The sequence below is a fragment of the Dreissena polymorpha genome, chromosome 7, assembly GCF_020536995.1.
Source record: "Dreissena polymorpha isolate Duluth1 chromosome 7, UMN_Dpol_1.0, whole genome shotgun sequence".
Classification (NCBI taxonomy): Eukaryota; Metazoa; Mollusca; class Bivalvia; order Myida; family Dreissenidae; genus Dreissena; species Dreissena polymorpha.
In genome coordinates this window covers 405,021-430,081 of record NC_068361.1, presented here as the reverse complement: position 1 = coordinate 430,081, position 25,061 = coordinate 405,021, and the positions used below count along the sequence as shown (strand labels likewise).

The window sequence follows — 25,061 nt, the reverse complement described above, 5'->3', positions numbered from 1 at the left end:
CCTTTTCTTATGACTGCATGGTAATGGTGACCTATTGTGATGAATGCATGGTGATGGAGTCCTATTGTGATCACTGCATGGTGATTGAGCCATATTGTAAAGACTACATGGTGATGGAGTCCTTTGTGATGACTGCATGGTGATGGAGTCCTATAGTGATTACTGAACGGTAAGGGAGTCCTATTGTGATAACTGCATGGTGATGGAGTCTTGTAGTGATTGCTGCATGGTACAGGAGTCTATTGTGATAACTGCATGGTGATGGAGTCCTGTAGTGATTGCTGAACGGTAAGGGAGTCCTATTGTGATAACTGCATGGTGATGGAGTCCTGTAGTGATTGCTGAACGGTAAGGGAGTCCTATTGTGATGACTGCATGGTGATGGAGTCCTGTAGTGATTGCTGAACGGTAAGGGAGTCCTATTGTGATAACTGCATGGTGATGGAGTCCTGTAGTGATTGCTGCATGGTACAGGAGTCTATTGTGATAACTGCATGGTGATGGAGTCATGTAGTGATTGCTGCATGGTACAGGAGTCTATTGTGATAACTGCATGGTGATGGAGTCCTGTAGTGATTGCTGCATGGTAAGGGAGTCCTATTGTGATAACTGCATGTTGACAGAGATTGTGTTTTATGCGTTGTGATGGAATCCTATTGCAAGTACTGCATAGTGATGGAGTCTTGTTTGGATTACTGCATGGTGATGGAGTACTATTCTGATTACTGCATGGTGATGGAGTTCTGTTGTGAGGAGTTCATGGTGACAAAGTTTTCATGGTGATTGAGTCATGTTGTTATGACTTCATGCTGATGGATTCCCATTGTGATGACTGCATGGTGATGTTGTCCTGTTATAATTGACTGCATTGCGACAAAGTCCTATTGAGATGACTGCATGGGGACGAAGTCCTTTTGAGATGACTGCATAGTGATGGAGTCCTATTGTGATGACTGCATGATGATGGAGTCCTGTTGTGATTTCTGCATGGTGATGGAGTCCCTTGTGGGGACTGCATGGTATCAAGCCCTGTTGTGCTGACTGCCAGGAAATGGAGTGCTTTTGTGATTATTGCATGGTGATTTAGTCCTTTTGTGTTGACTACAAGGTAATGGAGTCCTATTAGATGACTGCATGGTGAAGGAGTCCTAGATTGCAATGACTGCATGGTGATGAAATAATGTTACGAAATGGTGATGTAGTACCATTGTGTCGACTGCAAGTCGATGGGAACCTATTGGGATGACAGCAATGTGATAATAGATTGAGTCCTATTGTTATGACTGCATGGTGATGTGACCCTATTGTGCTGATTGCAAGTTGATGGGAACCTATTGTGATGACAGCAAGGTGATGGGGTCCTATTTTTATGACTGCATGGTGATGGAGTCCTGTAGTGATTGCTGTATGGTAAGGGAGTCCTATTGTGATAACTGCATGGTGATTGAGTCCTGTAGTGATTGCTGCATGGTAAAGGAGTCCTGTTGTGATTACTGCATGGTGACAAAGTCCTGTTGTGTTGACTGCCAGGAAATGGAGTGCTTTTGTGATTATTGCAAGGTGATCGCGCCCGGTTGTGTTGACTGCATGATCTCTGAGTCCTATCAGATGATTGCATGGTGATAAAGTCCTATTGTGATCACTGCATGGTGATTGAGTCATGTTGTGATGACTGCATGGTAATATAGTCCTACTAGATGACTGAAGGATGATGGAGTCCTGTTATGATGACTGCATGGTGATGGAGTACTATGGTAATGACTTCATTGTGAATGGGTCCTGTTGTCATGACTGCATGGTTATGGTGTCCAGTTGTAATGACTGCATGGTAATGGAGTCCTGTTGTGAGGACTGCGTGGTGATGGAGTCCCATTGTGATGACTGCATGGTGATCGAGTCCTGTTGTGATGACTGCATGGCAACAAAGTCCTATTGAGATGACTGCATGGCGACAAATTCTTATTGAGAAAACTGCATGGTGATGGAGTCCTATAGAGATGACTGCATGTTGATGGAGTCCTGTTGTGATTACTGCATGGTGATTGAGTTCTTTTGTGGGGACTCCATGACTACATAGTCCTGATGTGTAGACAGCCAAGAAATGGAGTGCTTTTGTGATTATTTCATGGTGATTGAGTCCTGTTGTGTTGACTACAAGGTAATGGAGTCTTATTCAAAGAATGCATGGAGAAGGAGTCCTATTGTAATGACTGCATGGTGATGAAGTTATGTTGTGATGATTGGATGGTGATGTAGTACCATTGTGTTGACGTCAAAGTGATGACAGCAATGTGATGGAGTCATATTGTTATGACTGCATGGTGTTGGACTCCTTTTATGAATACTGCATGGTAATGGAGTCCTGGTTTCATAACTGCATTGGGTAAAAGTCCTGTGATGGAGTGCAGTTGTGATGACTGTATGGTAATAAAGTCCTCTTATGGTGACTGCATGGTGATGGAGTCCTATTGTGGGACTGCGTGGTGATGGAGTCCTTGTATGATGACTGCATGATGTAGGAATTCCATTGTGATGACTGCATGGTGATGAAGTTCTGTTATGATGACTGCATGGTGATGGACCTCTGTTGTGATGACTGCATGGTAATGGAGTTGGACTGTCCTAATGTAATGACTGTAGAGTGATGAAGTCCTATTTTGCTGACTGTATGGTAATGGAGTCCAGTTGTGATGACTGCATGGTTATGTAGTCCCATCATGATGACTGTATGGTAATGAATGCCCATTTTGATGACTGCATGGTAAAGGAGTCCTATTGTGATGACTGCATTGTCATGGCTTCCTGTTGTGATGAATGCATGGTAATGGAGTCCTATTGTGATGACTGTTTTCTGATGGAGTCCTACTGTGATGACTGCATGGTGATGGAGTACTGTTGTGATGACTGCACAGTGATCAAGTTTTTTTTGTTTTTACTGCATGGCGATGAAATCATGTTGTGATAACTGCATGGTGATGAAGTCCTGGTGTGATGACTGCATGCTGATGAGTTCCTATTCTAATGACTGCATAGTGATGGAGTCATATTGTGATGACTTCCTTGTGATGGAGTCCTTTTGTGATGACTGCATGGTGATGGAGTCATACTGTGATAACTGCATGGTAATTGAGACCTTTTGTGATAACAATTTTTGGATAATTATTTTTGCTATCAATGACAATATTAACCAAGTGACCCACAGGCACGGCAAGTTTTAATAGCAAGGGCACAATCTGAAAACACTTTGTACAATTCCATTACAGGATCCAATCTAACAAGGGCTGTTTGTAAAACATGCATGCCCCCCATATGGGCTGTCAGTTGTAGTGGTAGCCATTGTATGAATGAGTTTTTTGTCACTGTGACCTTGTTCTTTGACCTGGTGACCTGAAAATCAATAGGGGTTATCTGCCAGTCATGATCGATGTACCTATTAAGTTTCATGATCCTAGGCCAAATTATTCTTGAGTTATCATCAGGAAACCATCTTACTGTTTCGTGTCACTGTGAACTTGACCTTTGACCTAGTGACCTGAAAATTAATAGGGGTTAGCTGCCAGTCATGATCCATGTACCTATGAAGTTTCATGATCCTAGCCATAAGCATTTATGAGTTATCGTCCGGAAACCATTTTACTGTTTCGAGTCACTGTGACCTTGACCTTTGACCTAGTGATCTGATAATCAAAAGGGGTCATTTGCCAGTCATGATCAATGTTCCTATGAAGTTTCATGATGCTAAGCGTTATCATTCTTGAGTTATCATCCGGAAACCATTTTTCTGTTTCGAGTCACTGTGACCTTGACCTTTGACCTAGTGACCTGAAAATCAATAGGGGTCATCTGCCGGTCATGATCAATGTACCTATGAAGTTTCATGATCCTAGGCGTAAGCATTCTTGAGTTATCATCCGGAAACCATTTTACTATTTCCAGTCACTGTGACCTTGACCTTTGACCTAGTGACCTGAAAATCAATAGGGGTCATCTGCCAGACATGATCAATCATCGTAGGATACCCACGTTCGACCCATTCCGTTACTCTCCATTTGTCGACCGTTGGACATTATGAGCTCTTTTCACCGATTTAGGGTGGGTCAAATCCAGTAATTTCATTGGATCCCTCACGGTTTCATGAGGATATTTTTTACCAATGATACAACTCGTACTATAGAGACTTCGGGTTTGTTGTCGAAATTGCGTCATCCATATAAATGGAATTTCGTTGTGCATGCGTATACTTTAAAATTGAGAATTTAAACGACTTTCAGAGTAAAAGTATCTCTAGTCTCTTACATGTCTTTTTAAGCACTCAGACAGGTGGATGGAATGGCTTGGTGTATCAAATCGCAATTATCCAGGCGAAGCATTGACACCTCCAAAGCGAAATTCTTTTTTTAAACTGCAATTTCGTTGGTCTACTGAAAGGTTACAGTTAAGGTCAAAACGGCGTGTAATGCTTATATTGTCCCATGGCTAATGCTGGAGAGTAATGATGATGATCAATGTACCTATGAAGTTTCATGATCCTAGGCCTACGCGTTCTGGAAACCATCTGGTGGACGGACGGACAGACGAACCAACCGACATGTGCAAAACAATATACCCCCTCTTCTTCGAAGGGGGGCATAATAAATATAAATTATTTGGATATGAATTAGTTGACCCAAACGTTTGAAAAAACTTTGTATATGGAACCCATTTTGAAAAAGTGTAATATAACATTAAATGTTGTTTGAATGAACAGTTTAAGCACACTTCAAGATGGACAAAAACACCACCACAAAAACTCAGCCCGCTCATGGTATGAACATATGAATTATAACAAAGTTAGCGATGTGTTGGAATTTCTAACTGGCAAAACATGGTTAATCACAGGCTTAGGGGAAAAATCTTCACATCTACAAACATGCAACATACTTAACAAAGTTCCATTGTGGATGTCATCTAAAAGCATATGTCCTCCCCCTCTGCTTATCCAAGGGCTTGGGACCTTCAAGCTTGACTAAGTACTCACTGCTACTGGAGCTGGCGTCCTTGTCAAGCTTGGCAGCATTAGGAGGCTTTACTGGATGGCCTGGATGGAAGTTACTCAGCTCACATAAAAACTGAAATAGATCTCGGCTTGGGAAGAAAATGTCTTCTTTTCAATTTTTATGTTGTATTTTTTTAAATAAAACATCTTATAGAATTGTAAAGCCTCATTGCCAAATATCAAAATAGTGGCCATCACTCTGAGTAAATTCGACTTACATTCGTTATTGTAAAAATATTATAGAAATAGAAACTGTGATCTTCAGAATGATCTTCATGAATAATAAGCAAACAAAAACACATTGCATTAGCATACATAAAATAAGAACATGTGAATTGATTGCCTTTTTACATCTAAATCCCAAAGAGGATACTGTTATTTCAAATTTATAATTTTAGTTGAGTATTATATTTCAAAAACACTTCAAACAAACTTAAGTTATTTAGCGGGCAACAGTTGTTTTTATTTTAATAAACAGTGACCTTGGCCTTTATCCAAATTGTCCCAAATGCAATCCTTAGCCAGGTCTACATGTAACAGACCAACAAACAACATACAAGATATCGGAACAATATCTCCATAAAAATCAAGCTATTGAGCAGAAACAGAATATATTTTCAGACCTTGAGCTATACCTAATAGGTCACAGGTGAAATAGGAAGCTATGTATACATGTGAACTACCTGCACCAAAATTTGAGCACAATTTCTATCAAATTTAAGTCATTGAGCAGAAACAATACTTTTTTGAGTTACACTGGTTCGTTTTTACCCCAAGCTAATGCTTAAAAAAACTTCATTAATAACCAAAGTACAATATAACAAACATAATATCAAACCTCTAAACCTTGTAGTTAAAGGGGAGATTTGTTTCCTTGAAAATCTATTGTAGCTCTTGTGACCATTATATGAAGTTTATTGAAACTCTTTTAACAATTGTTACTGGAGCAACTTCCTTCTAAATTTATATCAAATTTGGTAGTTTATGATAAAAAGACAGAAAACAAAAGACAGCCACATTGATGCAACAACAAACAGAAATCACGGTATCCCAATAGCTAACCATGAACATTCTGTGCATGGTTAAACAAAGAAGGAACATAAAAAAACAGTAAACTACTCTCTAATACAGATTTAATAGGATAACTACACTACAAAACCTAGGCTACATCTTGTGTTAATAGTATAACTACACTACAAAACCTACGTTACATCTTTTTTTGGTATTTTTGTGTTGTTGTTTTTTTTTGTACTTTTTTTGGCGAAGCGTTGCTTCATTTTTATTTTTTGTACTTTTTTTGGTGAAGCATATGCTTCATTTTTCTTTTTTTGTAAATAATAAAAACCATACTTATCCTCCACCCATACTTGTTTACTGGAACAAGTGTCTGAACCTTGGGTGGTTCTTGTTAATGTGAATCTTGGCTGAGGGAGCAGCCTCATTCTCATACTCCTCCAGTGGCCGTTTCCTAGCAAATGAACAACTCACAGAGGATTGTGAGTAAGAGCTGGGGCCCCATCTAGCAGCCGGTGAAGGGCCAGGTATGATCCTCTGGACAGGGGTAGCCCAGGCAACCACAGCTGACTGCAGTACAGGCTGAGTTGGCATGACAACTGGCCTAGCAACCACACTAGACTGGAGGCAGTGTTTGGGAGCACACCAATTGACTTGCTGCTTAGCAGCCACACTGGACTGCAGCAATGGATTAGATGCAGACCCAGGTTTTCGCAAAGGACTCTGACCTAAAACATGCAATTTTCATATTAATACAGATCCATATTTTAGTTAAGGTTGATAAAAAAGTAAAATATATGTCTGGCAAAAACTAAATATTTAATAAAGATTGATAGTTTTTTTAGTATTTTAAAGAATAAGTTGTGGACATCTCCCTTTAAAAATATCTGGCTTGCACACTTGTGTGTTTTTTTGCTTCAGAAACTTTGGTCATTGTTTAATTCACACAGATTTCACAATAAAAGTTATTTTTGGTTGTTATATCAACCATGTAATGGAATGATTTACTATGAATTCTTACTAATGCTGGATGGAGTCTTGATGTTCAGGCTACTAGCCTCTCTCTCCCACTGGTCCATCTGCCTCTGCATTGCAGCACTCACACTGAAGGGGGAGGCAATGATTGGATACACATCATATATACATGGAAGATAATAATTAAAATATTGAAAAGGGAGGGAATAATTTGATTTATAGCACATTTACAAGGAAGAAATTATGAACGTATAGGACCCCAAAAACTAAAAGAAGGCAATACTTGGATTTTAATCATATATGTAAGGGAGATAATCATCAAATATTAAAGAGCAGATACACATAGAGGGAAGAAATATTATTTGATTTATTTGATATATAGAAGGGAGATAATCATGAATAATACAGCAGCAGACACAATGAAAGGGGGGGGGGTCATTTGATTCATATCACATATACCTGGGGGTTAATTCTGTAAATTATATAAGAACTCACACTGAAAGGGTAGGTTATCATTTGATCTACAACCATAAACCCATGATTATATTGCAGATGCATTTTACAGGGCCCTCAATCTATCAAATCTGCGGCCGAATTTCTTTTTTCCCCTTTTTGGGGGAAAAATTCCCTCTGAAATCTTTCTATAAAAATTTTTTTTTTTTTTTTTATAGATAGATGTGTCTCATGATTATTAAATCTCAATTCTATTTCAATTTAATCTTGTCAAACATACTAAATTATGAAAAAAGAAATGAATATAGTGCAAACATGTACAAATGTAATAATGAGAGAGTAAGTAAAAAATCCCCCAAAAAGGGAAACGCCACAAAAATTCCCCAGCAACCCGCTTCCCCTTATATGGATTGAGGGCCCTGATTTTAACCTGTATCCTGGAATTTATCACAGTAAAACAAGAAGCATATCTAATTGGAGTAAATTATATGATTCTGATAATGGTAGCCTTCATAAAATAAGTAACCGTAAAGACCACTTACTAGCATCCCCAAAGCTCTGGCAGTTCAGCTGGGACATGGTTCTCCAACTGTGCAAGTTTCACTTGAACACTTAAACTTGGTTTGGGAGTGACCACTGGAGTGGACAGTATGTCAGCTGTAACCATGGAAACAGGCTGGGGCTTCTTGATTAGGCTCAGGGTGACCTGTCCAAGACCTGGAAAAGAATAACAAAATATGAGGTTTAACCTGAAAAGTTGTTAATCTCTGGAGAAAAAGTTAAACTTAAATAAAGTTATTTATTAATGTACATAAAAACATTCTAAGATAAAGTCCCTGAATAGTCAGTGTTACATATGAGTTCACAACATTAGAAATATTGAGATGGCCTGGCATGAAAGGCAGTTATGGAGTGTATCTTGTTTCAAATAAATACTCAAGTTCAAGCCTGTAAATGTCTTGTATGGATGACTAAATGTAAGTATTCAGTGTGAAGTTAACTCTTTCAGTGCTGGAACCGAATTTTAAAGGCCTTTGCTATTATTATAGTATTCTTTGAAAAAAATCGAAGAAATTGCAAATTTTAGAAAATTTTAGACAAATTTCCCAGCATGCAAAGGATTAACAATGGGATTACCAAAGACAGTTTAGCGCAGTCAAGGTAGTTCTAATAATTGAAATGAATCGATGTATGCTAACGTGGAACTTGAAAGATAAACACTGCCTGGATGACTTTTGTATTTTTACGAAAAAGACTTAACACCATTACAAGCCAATTACATCATTAACAACTTATATCACAGTGACATCTACCTTTGTCACTGTTTCCCCTGAGTTTTGGGGTCACAGGAACAAAGTCTTCAGGTTTCTCTGAAGCCCAGGACTCAAGCTGTCTTTCCATATCATCACTCAGACTAAGAAGGGAAGACAGGGGATACAGAGAGTGAATAAAAGAATGTTAAATGAATAGAAATGTTAGTCGCAGATAATGAAATGTTAAGAGAAAAAACATGGTACATCTGACAATGGTAGTGAACATAGCTATCAAAACAACCAGACATCATAACAGAGTTTGAAGCCCAAATAATGTATTCTGCAAGTGCTAAATGTTTCTTAAAAACAGGCAAAAATTGTATAGAGTGAATATGTACTTTGAATGACTGAAAGAGTTCTCAATATAAAAACAGAAACTTACTAAGTTCCCCACAGCTCTGGTGTCTCTTTGGGCCCATGGCCCCCTGCCTCCACAACTAGTTCAGCCACAGTGCAATCACTTTCATCATCTAGGGATGATTCACTTCCAGTGCTGTACAGGACAGTGCTACTGCTTGAGGAAATCTCACTCAGTGATGTGTTACTCCCAGAGCGACAGCTGCTTGCTAGCGAAGATCCACTGCCAGAGCTGGTTGCCAGGGAGGTATCACTTTCACTGCTGTACTCATCCAGCACAATGAAATCTCCCCTGAATCTCTTGGGAGGAGGAGATCGGTCCTTAGACCTTGAGGCCTTTGATGTCTCTCTGTATCTAAGAGACTCACTTAACCTCTCAGGTATGTCAGTCTGCTGAAGGCATGCTGGGGCTGCAGACCTGGATGTCTCCATATTACTGGCTCTATCTGCAGGCCTACCACTATAAGTGGCAGAATAACTAGGCCTTGGTCTTGGCTCAGACCTGACAGGCTGAAGGTCAGCCTTGTACTGGTCAGAGCGGGACCTCAGACTAGGGTTGACCCACTTAAAGGGGTTAGGTCTGTAGCTAAAGGGAGCAGTCCAGTTTGAGACAGGTCTCCAGACAGGCTGGCTTGGCCGGTGCGGGTAACTGAAACAATTAAATACCAATTGAAATAGGTCAACAAAAGCAAAAAACCTATGTATTTTTATAAATACTTATAATAAACATATAAACATGCACAACATCTTCAGACACATGTTTCTTTATCAAATTAAATGCATTTTTTGACTAGCAAAAATATTATATAACCCATTTGTTTATTCAGTTATTGGTCCCTTAATGTTACAACAAAATAATAATAATTATTATTATTATTATTGTAATTATTATTATAAATTCTATTTTAATAAGGCTCAGATGGAGACATATCCTTTATCATTACAAACTATCTAATAAAATATATTTAAAACATACATTTCTAATTAATAATATGGTCTTCAAATTTAAAAAAAAAAGACAAACAAAGAAAGACACAAACAAACAACATTTTTATAAAATTATGCTTTTGGAACTACACCAGTATACAGATTTATGTGTATGTACATAAGTGTACAAAAAATAAATATCTTTTTGAAAAAAGTGTTGACACAAACAGCCTCAAAATGAGTCCTACTTTATAAGATAAATACAAAAAGTCAATTGACTAAAATAAAAGTAAGCCTTTAAGTAAAGTAAGCATTCCTTTATTTTCAATAGAAGAAGATTGCAAACTAGAAATATCCTTAATACAGTAAAGTAAAAAAAACAAACAATAAAAAACTTTCAGTCTTATTAACACTACATGTTCAATAATGACACTAATTAAGTTTTACTCTTTCTATTTCCTATACTCTTGGCAGTATTCTCACTGCTCAGCTATGATTGTGGTATTCATGTATGCCCTTTTTCTTTTGTTTATAAACAAATCAGCTATTGGTACATGCGCTGCTCAGTGCTCACCTAGGCGACCCGAGTTCAGTACACATTCGTGGCAGCATATGAGTTTGGATGGTGGTCAACATTGGGACAGGAGGGGTTTCCTCCAGGTACTCCGGATACCCTCCATAGCACAAGACCACACCAACATTGCGATATTTAAAAAACTAATAGCTACACTGCAACTCCCAATATATATCGCGGTTGAAGGGATCCAAAGATCGCGACCATGATATATCTGGCACGCGATATAAATTGTCAAGTTATTCATGCATGTATATGGATGCATTAGCATAATTTGGCAATCTCAAAACACACTATTTACTTACCATATTGAATTATGTGTTATATCCATATGTTATTCATTGGTTTAACACAAAACATTATTCCATGACCATTGCCAAGCCTTATTGTTCAAGAAAGCATGCACAAATTAGACCCATGTACAAAATGACGTCATTCACCTTATGGAAAGCATGGGCTTTAATCAGGGTTTTTTCTCCACTTTTTGGGAAGATAGCCCATGGCTTTGGAATTGGGAATTTTATCATCATTTTCATGAAATTGGGAAAATAAATTCATTAGCCTTTTTTTCACACGAAAAGTCCACTGATTAGGGAAATACTAAATTTGATATAACTCTTTATAATCATACAAATTAAAAGAACAAAATCATATAATAATTTGTTATATGTAATTGAATTAAAATTGAGATAAAATACGCATAAGACACTTCTTTCTAAAAAACAAAAAAAAAATATTTTGGAAATTGGGAATTTTTTGCCACATTTTGGGAAAAAAGTATACTTTTTGGGATTGGGAACATAGCCGAATTTGGGCTATAAGATCAGGCCAAAAAAAACCCTGTTAACTCAGTTTGACATACTGAGGGACATGATTAACCTCTCAATTAAAAGCAAGAAATTTACACTGTATCTAACGCGCAAAGATTGTTGAGATAGGTCAGTATTGACTTGTGACATTTACAGTTATAATTGTATACGCCTTCATGTGTTTACTGATGCGTTTTGGCAGTTCAAAGCAAATTCAATAGAGAATGGTAACCACTGGGGGCTGACGAGGTCAAATCGTAGTCCGTTTCGCTACGACGTCGGGTATATGTTTTACTATGAAAACGTTGTGTAAATACACTTCTTAATAAGGCGAGTTTCATCTTTTCTGGTGTTTAAGGATTAGAGAACGGAACATTCAGTAATAGTAGGTACTTATTTTCAATAACAAACTAATAACAAATACGCGTAAATGCAACCTTTAAGTTTATTTTGAGCTAAAATCGAAATATTTTGATTTGAAGCAATGCATAAGGTGGTTATTCTGTTAAATTAGCTAATTACGGTTACTTATATAAAATAAAACTACATGTTACTTTGATTCAATGTACATTACACATTTTAAAGTGCAAAACAGGTTACGAACATATTTTTTAATTATTCAAATGCTTTTTTTCGAAGGAAATTACAAGTCACTTTATGTATAGGTTTCGCACAGAGTAGGTATTGGTTGCGCAACGAAGTACAAATATAATGTATAGGTTGCTCAACGAAGTTTCTGTATCCATTTCAGGACAAATCACATGCAGTTTGCAGTTACTGAAGACTGCCATTTCCCAGTGCAAAAGATGCCATGCTTCACTGTACGCATGAACATCCAAACGAAAAGGTTGAACCCGGTGAAAGCCGGCAGAGTCCTGGCATACCGTCACTACGCCGGCACTCACCGGGACTATACCGGCATCAGACCCCGGCAGAGCTGCGGCAACGCCCCGGTTTAACCGGGGACAACCGGGACTCCACCGGGAAAGTATTCAAATGTTTAATACTGGTTGTTCCCGGTACAGTCCCGGTTGTTCCCGATGCCACGCCGGTCGTTGCCGGTCCTACCCGGTGATTCCAGGTTAATCCCGGAGGTATTAAACATTTTAATACTTTCCCGGTGGAGCTCTGGTGGAGCCCCGGTTGTCCCCGGTCGTCCACGGTTCATCCCGGTGGAGCACCGGTTCATCCCGGTAGGGCCCTGGTTCATCCCGGTAGATGCCTGATCACGCACTGGGGCTCCGCCGGTATCGTAGTGAGACTGGGCCTATACCGCATTGTAACACGAGGTAAATTTACCGGCTGTCATGTACGCAGTAAACAATAACCTGTGACAGAACCCACTGCCACACCTTAACAACAATATACTATTATTGGTTATGCAATTGTGGATTTGTGCCATTGGGGTCCTACTTTCCACACCTTACGGCTGTTACAGGTGTGGATTTTACAGGTAAAATCATGTATACGAACATGAAATTCATCTCAGTTGACGATAACCGATTTTCAAGAAAATCGCTTTGATATATACAATGTAAAAATCAAATTCCGTATGAGATAAATAATGATCGAAGTTGGGACATGGGATTTACTTTGACATAAGCAGAGTTTTGAGATGAGCGAGTTGGGGATAACGAGAATCGAATGTTATTTGATAAAGAGTACCGTATGCTGAAAACCTATGGTCGGTCTGTATCAAAATGAACGCATAAGGGATTGTCACGAGGTAAAGATGCGTCATTTTTATTGAGATCAACGACATTAGGTTATCGACTCTCAACTGTCATCTTATATTATATGGATTTTCGATTTTAATCGTTTCATTTGGCCTAGTCGTGAATTTAATTATATCATAATAATGTGCAATACAATGTCGACTGTGCGCTTCGAATCATGCTGTGCCGTTGTTACTACCTCTTCCTCAAAGGAAACATCCAGCCACTCCATGACTCTGTATTAACTTTTTTTTCTTTATTTTGCCTTCAAGAGATAACCAATACGTCTTCTGTGAGAAACGCATACACGCTAAAGCGTTGTCGTAGCGAGGCTTATACGTATACTGTCAGAGACATGATCATGCCTAATAATAATATTTAGCCTTTATTTCTGATAACTGAGTCACCCTACACATTTATAAACACACCAGTGGCTTAACGATACATAGATCAATATGGAAATTGTAAAATTGTGTCAATTAAACACAGTTGTAAACCTTAATTGCATTTTTAAAAGTGAAACTTGACTTCGCTTTGAAAATCAGCGGTATATTTCATGTTTAACCGCATAAACCAGACACATCTTGGATTATAACTTGATGTAACAAACCTATGAAATTTCATTATGCTTAAATTCAGAGTTTTGTTATAAGAAAAGCATGATCTTACATGTTTAAAACACAATTTTCGACTAATCCGTTCTCGATGTCATATGTATTTAAACAATGTTTTTGTAGTAAAACATATACCCGACGTTGTAGCGAAACGGACTACGCTTTGACCTCGTCAGCCCCCAGTGGTAACACCCAAAATGACATGTGATGTTTGACAAGTTGGTTCATTGTTTATCGCAGTACACAGGTGCTATAGTGGTGTACAATACGAGCAAACAATCTGGTTAAAACTGGATTATGAATGTCGGATTAAAAAGAAATTAAACTGGGTGAAAAAAGGGTAAAATACAACTTTGAAACAGATATTATCTCAGCAAATTCTCAGATTTTAAAATATGTTATTAAGGGATTATGCTCGTCAGATTTTTGGGAGCCATCGCCGATTCGCGATATATTGGACAACGCGATATAACGAACCGTGATATATTGGAGTTGCAGTGTATCCATTGCTGCTATAATTCAAAATTGGTCCCCTCTTTCGTGAGTCAAGTAAATTATTTAGGTAGGAATGCTGGGACACAATCCTGGTCCTCACATAATGCAGCCTCAGGTGCAGATGGACCTCATAAACTTCAAAATACACACACAAACTTATAAACTTGGGATGCAAGAGGTTACAAAAAACATTCACGGGTTAACCTTTTGCCATAACCTGTTATTAAGTGGTGAACAGACAAATCTTTAGTAATACAAATGTTTAAGAATGCATTCAATGTGTAATACCGCTCGTACATGTACTCTAAAAGACTATACAAACGAACATAATTTGAGATTGCTTGCGTTGATAACATATCAGTTTGTGATTAAAATGTATTATAACATTTATTTTTATAATTTTGTTGATGTATGCTATATTTTGTATTTATTTTTCCTGCGTAAAAGGATGTAAGTCTATTAAGTTATAAGAACTATACAAAGTTTAATTTTTACATGTAATTAATTTATTTTTGGTCAGGCTGCAGTATCGCTCACAATAATGTTGTTTAATTGTTCATTCTGTTTTATTTTTTCAACTAAAATTAACTTAATATAAAAATGTTTTTTAATAATTGTAAAATGGTTGAAACACTATCTCACAGTTCAAACAAATCAGCAAACATACATGTATATTCAGATCATGCACACAAAACCAGTGTTTGTTTGTTCAAGACAATGCCTCTGTCCACTACCTTGTGGCTGATTCGATTGTGAGCCTTGGTGACAAGGCAACCTGTTTTCGAGAAAATTTGCTCTGATTGCATGGATAAATACTATAAAAAAAAAAAATTAAATAAGTTTTTACTTGATATTAATTTATTAAATGAGTTCAATAAATTGCATCTTAAATAAAACTTGCCTCAGACGGAAGTGGTGGCATCGTTGGTGACGTAAATTACAAATAATAATATTAATTCCTAATAAAACTAAAACGACATTAACTACACATTCAATTCTAGACACAATTGTTGCTTATAAACACATTATTTTTGTGAGAAATCAGTGTTGAGTATTGATTAACAAAACATCAAAATAAGCTGTCCAATGTTTCTACTGATTTTTATTTAGAAATAGATATATGTGTCTATTACCAATATACCACTTCGCTTATAGACCCACCCCCGCAGTTTGCCGATTAAATGTTCACGAGTAAAACAAAACAATAGCGCCAATTATCAAAACGTATCCCCTGTTTGAAACCACAAAAGTACTGATTTATTGCTTTATTACTTGGTTTGTTGACATTTATTACTGTGATGGTGCAACATGTTATTCTAACTAATTGCCAGCGCAGTTGGTAGTATGTCATCCGCAAAACGTAAAATTTCTTTAATTATTCCATGAAAAAAGCATAGTAAAGAAATCAGGTAAATCTTTCCCCAAAATGTAACTGGTTGACTGTTCCTTTTAATCCCTATTATAAACAACTCTGTTTAATCTGCAACAAAACATCTCTCTCTCTGCCACTATCAATTTATTCTCTGTAATTAAATGTTTAAAAAAATTGCTGGGAAGACTCATTTCAAGCCCAAATCTACTAAAAATCAACAGTGTTCTGCCGTGGATGCCCCCATGCGTCATTGGCGCAAAGAAAATAGATTTGTCCCCACCCGTTTTCCATATATTGGTCCGCGGGCACACAGAAATGAGGAATAAAAATTAATCGATTAAATTTGAAAGTTGTTAAAGAAATCGAGTTAATGCGTAATTAGAAGAATTATTTCATTGGATGTGACGTCATTTCGCTGCCAATTCTTAATTTACTTTAATAACACTTTATTTCATTGGTAAGTTGAGACTATAACAACCAATCAGTTATCAAGGAAATTGCCACACCTATCAAAATGGCACCTATCAAAATGGCAGAAAGTGACCGGCCGAAGAAAACTAAATCCATTTTGATTTTTTTTCCTCCGGCAAGTAAAATAAGAAAAAATATATCGATAGTAATAACACCCCAACAGAGTCTTCCCAAGTACTAACATCGTTTGGCAATGACGAAAAAAGTCTGCCCCTAAATGTACATTCCAAGCAAATTGGCTTTGAGAATTTTCTTGGTTACTGTTTGACACAACAAAATAACATGCAGTTTGTGCATAAAGCCCAAACCAAAAAAAGCCTTTACTATCAGTAATTCTAATTTGAAAAGGCTTTAGATCACTGAAGAAGTGTAAAGCAAATGTGAATCTTTGCCTGTAATTCCATTGAAGCAGATGTAGACAGACGTAGATGTAGACATTATATAAATGTAACTGTTCAAAGTTGTGTTAATATATTGACAATTGTTTGACAGTTTTAAAATTTTTAAAAAATGTTCAAGTTTGAATTAGAATGTTACATCTAGCCAGTTTAAGAGTGCAAGTAAAAGGTAATTAGTTTCTGAAAATTTAATTCTGCTTCAAATGTATTTCTCTGTCCCCAAATTTTTCCCTTTTGTCCCCCTTGTTTAACCCTAAAGGGTCCCTGTCTCAAACAGTACATATTCACGGCAGAACACTGAATCAATAAATGAAATTTCTTATTTTAATTCTTCACTTTTTTCGGGTTTCATAGTATGTCCAGGTGTTTTTTTTAGACAAAGGGAAAGACGCTGGACGCTGGGTGAAAGGGGAAATTAGAGGGCGAAAGAGACATATTTGGGGAAAAAATAAAAACTGTTTTAATCAATGTCTATAACTCATCTACTCTGATTTCAGGGTTTTTTCACCACTGTCTGCGTCTCCGGAAAATTGAGGCATGTCCAAAGCAAAAAAAACGGCCCCATTCCCAATCAAATCTAGATGAAATTTTTCCAAATTACAATAAAGAAGTTTTCTGTCAAAATCATTAAAAAAACGTTAACAAACACAAATGACATTTAGAGTGACTTCCCTTTATCCATTATGTTATATAGCATGCCCTTAACGACTCAGATGTAAGCACGTTTAGTTTGAGGATTCTTCTACCAACATTGACAGTGATGAAAAGCGAAATGTTCCGAATGACTTTGCAAAAATTAACAGGAACTGCAAACTAAACATTCTAATCCGAGTCCGTAGACGATGATTTCTACTTTAAAGTGTTTTAGCGACCACCGCAAACAAGCTAGTATTGCGATGGATAATTAAGCAATCAAAATTATTAATAATCGGTTTAAAACTGAAATAAATGCTAAACAACGATATGTTTTGGTGAAAAATGATATTATTGGAGGAGAAATTGTATTTTGTGGGGAAAAAATTCTGGTAGGGGAAGACGCCGACTATCGGCGTCACTTTCTTAGTAAAAAAAAACCCTGATGTCTGCTTTCTGTTGCTTGGGTCAGACATTATTAATATTGTTAAAATTCTTGGAGTTGCACACCACATATTCTGTTTGATTATTTCGCAGTCAAACTCCTAAATATTAAAAGTTTAAGTGTTAAATTGATTCTTTAAGGACATAACTTGATGCTTGAAAATTACTGTGATATTTACTTTTGTGCCTCAAATAACCTTTTTTTACAATGATACAAACTTTATTGATTTTTGCTTTTGATGGTATGTCAGATAATTCTTTATCCATGTTTGATTCAATATATATTACTTATAATCCTTTAGTGATTTACCGCATAAATGCCTATGTGATGATAAATATGAATGAAAGCTCAGTAGATACTGCGTGCTCTTCTGGGTCTTCACATAATAAGACACCAGGCCCGGTAGAACCTCAAAAACTTTCTAATACACACAGTACACAAACATGGTTTTGGTTTTCACTAGAGTTAAAAATATTGTTGGCATTTAGATGCGGATGATTATTCCTTTAGTACCGCAAAAAAACATGATTTAGAATACTTTTATCTTCTTCAGATACAGACTTTCTTTTAATTTAAAATAGAAGATTTTTTGTCGGTGCCTATTTGTTTACTCCTATAAATATGAGGTCGATTTACATCGTAAGCGGGGTAGCTTACGTCTAATTATTTGGACTACCTATTTGTTAAGAAGTGTAAACTGTTCAAAGGGGTCTCAGTTGGATATTAATTAAGTTTTAACTTATTGAGGGGGACAACAACAGACACAGGAGAAAGGGTTTTGAAAAAACATTCCTACTGTGGCTTCCTCATGTTCATTGCCACTATGGGAGGTAGTAAATTCAATTGAATGACTGTTCCCGGGTAAAATGAAAATGTATGTGTCTTTTGAGGTTTGGATGTTTACATTGTTTATCAGACGTTTTATTTTTTGCGTTTATATGTAAACAAAATATATTTTAACTTTTTAAGCGCTGGTGTTGTAGAGTTTGTTGTTGTCTTTCCTTTTGTACAGACTTTCGGGTCGTTATAGGCTTTGCATAATGTGATTTAATTTTTGGAAAATTACCCCACCCACTTATTGAAACAAAAAAGCACTAAAATTTCTTTAAAATTCAACGAAATTATTCCTAAAAATCAAATAGTATTGAAAAGGGTTTACTCACGAAGCTTTGAACGCATTTCCGTAACTAAACACTTGTCCGTAACCCATTATTTTCGTTAAATCTTAACAGCCGTAAAATGTGCGCTTTCAGAATACTTGCAGCTCGTTGCTACTGAAGCGGTTGCTCGGTCACGTGATCATTATTATGATGCGAACGAATCATATTGAATGTTACTTTAGACGACCAATCAGGATGCACCTAACGAAAACATTTTGGCAACGCAACAATGCGGCTTTTAATGGGCAACAACTAGTTTCCGGCGTGCGAATAGGTTTAATTTTCAAAAAAAGAACATACGTAACATTAGGGTAGTTATGTATACAGAGGACGACTGTGTTTAAGTGAAGTTATGTGTATCTTACTGACAATGTGTGTCATTTTCGTTGTTGTTGTTGGTTTTTGGTTAAAAGGACGAATATTTTCACCGGTTGAGCCATTTTATATTATTTTTTCTTTTAATAAACATGCAGTTGACTCTATGGAATTCATGCTTGATAGACCAATTAACATATTTGAATATAACTATATACACATATAGCATAGCCACATGTTCGGAAAAGGGCAATAGGTGTCAGATGTGGTTGCTATTCGAAAGGTCGGGTAATAAAATGTGATAGAAAATCGGGTAGCACAATGTGGGATAAAACATAATGTTTTCGTCAATTAATTATTCTTTTAGAAATTTAATAGTCTTTGGAAAATTAAGTATCGGGATTTTTTCAATATTCTACTCATGCACAAATCCTATGCATTATGGGACACTGACAAAATGATAATTGAACATCTAATTTTTCGAAAGTCACGTGAGTAAACAAAATCGTTGTGGATGGTTTTGCTGTCAATAACTTTTTTACTCCAATTTGTACGATCATGAAACATACAGTACGAGAAAAATACAACCATCATCGAGTCAAATGAGTTTATTTATTCAAGATAAATATAAACAGACAGTGAAAAGTAAAAACGCCTTCAATTCAGTCAGTTGCAAATAAACTCATAAATACATCAGCCTCCGCATAAGCATGCCCCTAACACTATTGTAGTAGTGATCTAAAAATTTCTTACGTTAAATTTCTTATTTCTGTTATAACTAAAACGATTACTGCCATTACTATCTTTCCTGGACTAAACAAGGAAATAAATAAAATAAACTTGATGCAAAATATGTAATCAACTTGATCTGTAGATTTTGACTTATTGTAACTAAGTTTCTTTTGCACATTTTAAAATCTATGCCCACGTGTTTATAGCATAAATTAAATACATGTGTATGTATCAACCCGTTTACATTTGTCTGTTGAACCGTAAATCAACTGATATTAGCATGCATTAACAGTCTCAACAAAATAATAATAATTATTATAATAATAATATTAATGATAATAATAATAATAATAATAATAAAAATAATAATAATAATCTAATAAAAGCATGATCGAGAAAGATATTTTATGATGTATTTGTTTATTTATTTAAGAAAATGTATATATCACCAGATAAAGGTGATTATAGCCTTTATTATAACCATGCGTTATATGCGGGAAATCAACTGCAATTAACAAACAAAAAAGCAATTGGATATTTATAATAAATTGATCGTTTTTTCATCACCCCACCCGCTTATATTTATGAATAATAAATCATTTTATTTAATATCTGATACAAAATAGATAACGATGTCGAAAATATTAAATTGATAGTGTACTTACGAAACTATTTTAACATCAGTTTTGACAAATGTCTTTCCGTAATTCATTTTTGTGAGGAAAATAATGCTTCGTTAAAATTGCGTTGCATACAGTTTTGCAGCGTGTTGCTACTGAACACGTTGCTATGTCACATGACCGTTTATCCCACATCTGCCAATCAAACTAACTGTTACTTTTTCACGACCAATCAGCGTTCTTCTTTCAAACTATGATTGGAAAGAATGTGTAAGTTGCGGCATACGTAATGTAAATTACCACGGCGCGAATATTTGAAAGTCATCCAGATTTTGGTTTAATTATGTTTTTGTTTAAAATTACGAGGTGATGGTTCTTTTATAAATGTTATAGTTGTACATTATACTGTGAATGTATTCAAATGAATTCCCCGTCAACCAATTGTATGCAAATACAAGCTTCATTGAAACCATCATCATCAATTAACTACAGTACAGGGTTAAAATTTGAGCAGCAGTTTAAATCCAGGTCAAATAAACTTACATACACTTTCCTCGAGTGCTCTATTTTGACGCCTCTAAGCAGACTGTCTTACATATACTAGCATACAAAGATCATTAGTAATTTATTAATGTTCTCATTGCAGTTTTCATTCTGCACACACTTATTCACATTTTTCCCTAAATGTTGAAGCTTTGTTTCACAATAAAATACTATGCAAGAAACCACAATATTTAAGTTAAGCTTAAATTTATGCTATTTATGCATTTGCTTGATCGTTAAGAAATAAAGTTATAAACTGGATTACCACTTGAAGATCCAAAACGATTCAAGTTTTACCATAAACCCGTCCATATGTCAAGATAATTAATTTTATTTTCAAATGTGTACAGCCGGCTAGCTTAGTCGGTGGTTCGATCCCCGGTCCTTGCAGTTTGCAAATAAACTTACACAGGAAGAGTTAGTTTGTTACGGCGACCCCCCCCCCCAAAAAAAAAAAAAAAAAAATTATGAAAATACAAACAATTCGAGCAGTGTTACTCAGCATTAGTGTAGTCATTGAGGAAATAAAGACACTTAACAGACAGTTTGCACAACAGCTGGACACTCAAACAACTCCACTCAGCTCTGAAGACATTGTAAATCCAACAGCAAATAATCTGTCAAAAGTACAAATCAGACTTACTGTCCCCCTACTTGATTCAGAAGCACAAAATGAAATCCTGAAAAGAAGTCATACCTTAGCCACGATAAACGAGGATTTCCCATCAGATCTGTGGACACATGTATACACAGACGGATCAGCTTCTAGAGCCGTTGAAGACGGAGGAGCTGGGATCCGCATGAGATATCCATCAGGCAGAAATGAAAAAAGCACTTCATGGCCACAGGAAAGAGGTGCAGCACTTACAAAGCTGAGACAGAAGCACTCATGAAGGCAGCCTGAACTCACCTGAAGATACCACCTCATTAGTATTCCTTACAGATGCAAGATCGGTCCTTGAAACTCTGACATTCAACACCTCCCCCAAACTAGCTAAACTTATGACAAGACTCAGGAATAACCTCAACATAGCACTCCGGTGGATACCTGACCACTGTGGAGTGTCAGGAAACGAGGAGGCCGACTAACTAGCTAAACAGGGAACAAAAACAGAGCAACCAAATACCCAGGTTACATACAGAGAGAAAGTCACCATCATAAAGGCAATCACCAGGCCCCAGCAAGAGCAAGATGCTTATCACCTGCTTAACAGAGCAGAACACGTAGTGATGGTTCGACTACGCTCAGGACACAACAGACTGAATGCCCACTTGTACAGAAAATACAAGCTGGTACCCTCACCACTCTGTATATGTGGAGAAGAGGAACAAACAGCTGAACATGTTCTTCAAAGATGCAAAAGACACGATCAGGAGCGAGCTGCGAAGTGGTCCGAAGACACAACCCTCAACAAAAAACTGTATGGAGGTCTGGAAGATCTAAGACGGACTACAACATTCATTGCAGAAACTGGCATGATTGTGTAGCGCGAACGCCAAGAAGAAGAAGAAGACTCAGCATTAGTTTCAAGTTTAAGGTTTACCACTAATAATATTATATACTTATAATACACGCATTGCTAACCGTGACGCCCCTTGTCAAAGATTTGTGTGTAACATACTGCATATTCTTCCTCATACTTCATACACAAATGTATGAGTGGAAATTGAAGTTATATTATGAGATGTTCAGTTATTTGATATTGTGACTTATCATTTTGATGAATCTTAGCACCTGATAATCTTCTTGGTGAGTTTTCTTGACACCTTGAATGTGATGTTACTTGAAAGCGATACCGCATACAGCATGGCAATATAACAATCTGCTTTACAAGGACTTGCAATCAACGAAATACAACACATGTTCTGAAATACAATTTTAGGCGGTAGACATTGGGTTGATTTAACAAGTATAAACTAAAATGCAATGGCTAACTTTATAAAATAACATTTCATTTTAAACATTTATATTCGTCAGCATAAAATTTCGTGTTTAATGACTTTTTCGTGGACACAAACATTTGTAGTTTACTAATTAAAAAAAAAAAGAAGAGGAATTTGCGTCGGTCATTGTCCAATGTGTTTGTTTTTAATTTGTGTATTGGTCAATTTACGAAATCAACGAAAATTAACGACCCACGAATACCGGTACTACTGATTTTACAGTACTTAGCGTTTGTGCAGGAGCAACTAAATGGTACTTAGCATTTTTATTTGAGTCGCGTTCTGAGAAAACTGGTCATAATGCATGTGCGTAAAGTGTCATCCCAGATAAGCCTGTGCAGTCCGCACAGGCTTATAAGGGACGACACTTTCCGCCTTAACTTGATTTTCGTGTAAAAGAGACTTCCTTTAAAAGAAAATACCATAAAAGCGGAAAGTGCCGTCCCTGATTAGCCTGTGCGGACTGCACATGCTAATCTGGGACGACACTTTACGCACATGCATTATGCCCAGTTTTCTCAGGACGCGACTCATTTAATCGCCATGTTTTAAACAATAAAAAAGCAGAACAACTTAATAATTTAAACTTATTTATAAGTTGACGAGATCCTGTTTAAAAAACAAATTATAACAAACCATTCTCAATAAATACGTATTAGGCATCAACAATTTAAAAAAGTTATTACCTCAGATTTTGCTATAACAAACATAAAAGTTGACATAAACTACTATTACAACACTGAATGACATGCACTCTTTCTTCCTACGTCACAACATTTTAAATTGACAATGAAATGGCCCATACTGTAACAAATTTTCTGGAGATAATATAAACATAACTACGAAATTTGTAAATATTTTGTAGTAATTGCTATAATTATTATATTAACAAAGATTTGTTAAGATGGAAGATGGTGTTTCCTTCGGATACTCCGGCTTCCGCCACATGTCAAAATTGAATATTTTTCGAAATTCGTACCAACTTTCGTAAGACTTCGACTTTCATTATGTATGAGTGTTAATTGTGACACACTGAAGGTTCTAACATTATGCAGCCACAGGCGCGGACGAACCCCATAAACTTTAAGGCACGCATGCTGAATGTATTCAGTACTATATTTTTCCAGAGTTAACATCTCTATAGAATATGGAATTTATATTGTTGATAAAACACTATGGAATATTAATGGTATTATACTTAATATATCCCCTACTAGCGGCGTATAGGAATTTTCAATAAGATTCATACCCATACATAGCTCGGATCTATAGCAGTTAATACTATACAAGTTTCATGACTCTGTGCGAAGACCTGAAGTCTCTTCACTGTTCCGCACCTTGTTCGATTCCGAACTTCAACCATGTATCGATATGCAGTATTTATAGTTAGGCAGTGGCTAGTCGTACGGCCCCGTACGGGTAGACACGAGGCTACCCGTACGGGTAGACACGAGGCTACCCGCACGGCTCTGTTCGTATAGCCTTCCCTATGGAGATTGTCTAGCTAGCCCTACGGCTTATAAAGTATAGAATTGTCTGTCAGTGCTTTTAATCAGTAATAAGTTTGTTTAGGCTCATAAAAGTTAAAAAATTCTTCATCTGTTAACGCTTCCTTTAATGTAATACGGTAACTTATTGATTCTGTAATTGATTCTTTAATTAGTCGACGTTCCTAAATAAATTTCAAATGGGGTGCAAAGCTGAAATCAAGATCCGTGCTTAAGCCGGCGGACAATGCCTGGAAGTGAGGTCAATCAATTGATTGTTGTAATTGTTTTTTGGCGAAATAAATTTACATGTTCATATCTCACTTGTTTACACCCTTTATATACTATGCACGACTCGGATATCCACCACGACGAAACAAAAACCAGACTGCAAATACACGATAATGATTAATTAATCCTGTCAACAAACGTTTGTAGCCGAGGTAGTATCGCTTGATTTTCATTATACAATTAAAAAATGTGGGTAAAATAAAGGACACGAATGAAAATTAACTGAGTATTATGATCTCAAATACTGATAGTTACGTATGTTTGTTAATGTACCATAGCGCGCACATTTTTAACAATTACACAAATACTAAATTTAACGGGTTTAATTTTTTTTAAATATTTTTAAGTGATGTTAAATTATATAATTAG

The 25,061-nt window shown here is 36.5% G+C and overlaps 1 protein-coding gene across 2 annotated transcripts in view; it reads right to left on the bottom strand.

Moving 5' to 3' along the window:
- LOC127837223 (uncharacterized) overlaps positions 1–20,605 on the bottom strand; it is a 29,685-nt gene extending 9,080 nt beyond the window's left edge. The window contains exons 1-6 of one of the 2 annotated variants that reach the window (XM_052364149.1): positions 20,473–20,605; positions 9,173–9,796; positions 8,791–8,891; positions 8,020–8,194; positions 7,071–7,153; positions 5,018–6,777 (exon numbers count right to left, since the gene is read on the bottom strand). In XM_052364149.1, the coding sequence (XP_052220109.1) occupies positions 6,407–6,777; positions 7,071–7,153; positions 8,020–8,194; positions 8,791–8,891; positions 9,173–9,796; positions 20,473–20,519 (1,401 nt within the window). In that variant the 5' untranslated portion in view covers positions 20,520–20,605 and the 3' untranslated portion in view covers positions 5,018–6,406. Of the gene's footprint in view, positions 1–5,017; positions 6,778–7,070; positions 7,154–8,019; positions 8,195–8,790; positions 8,892–9,172; positions 9,797–18,763; positions 18,881–20,472 lie in introns of those variants that run through there. The other variant, XM_052364150.1, reaches the window with a different exon arrangement.
- Positions 20,606–25,061: the final 4,456 nt, after the last annotated feature.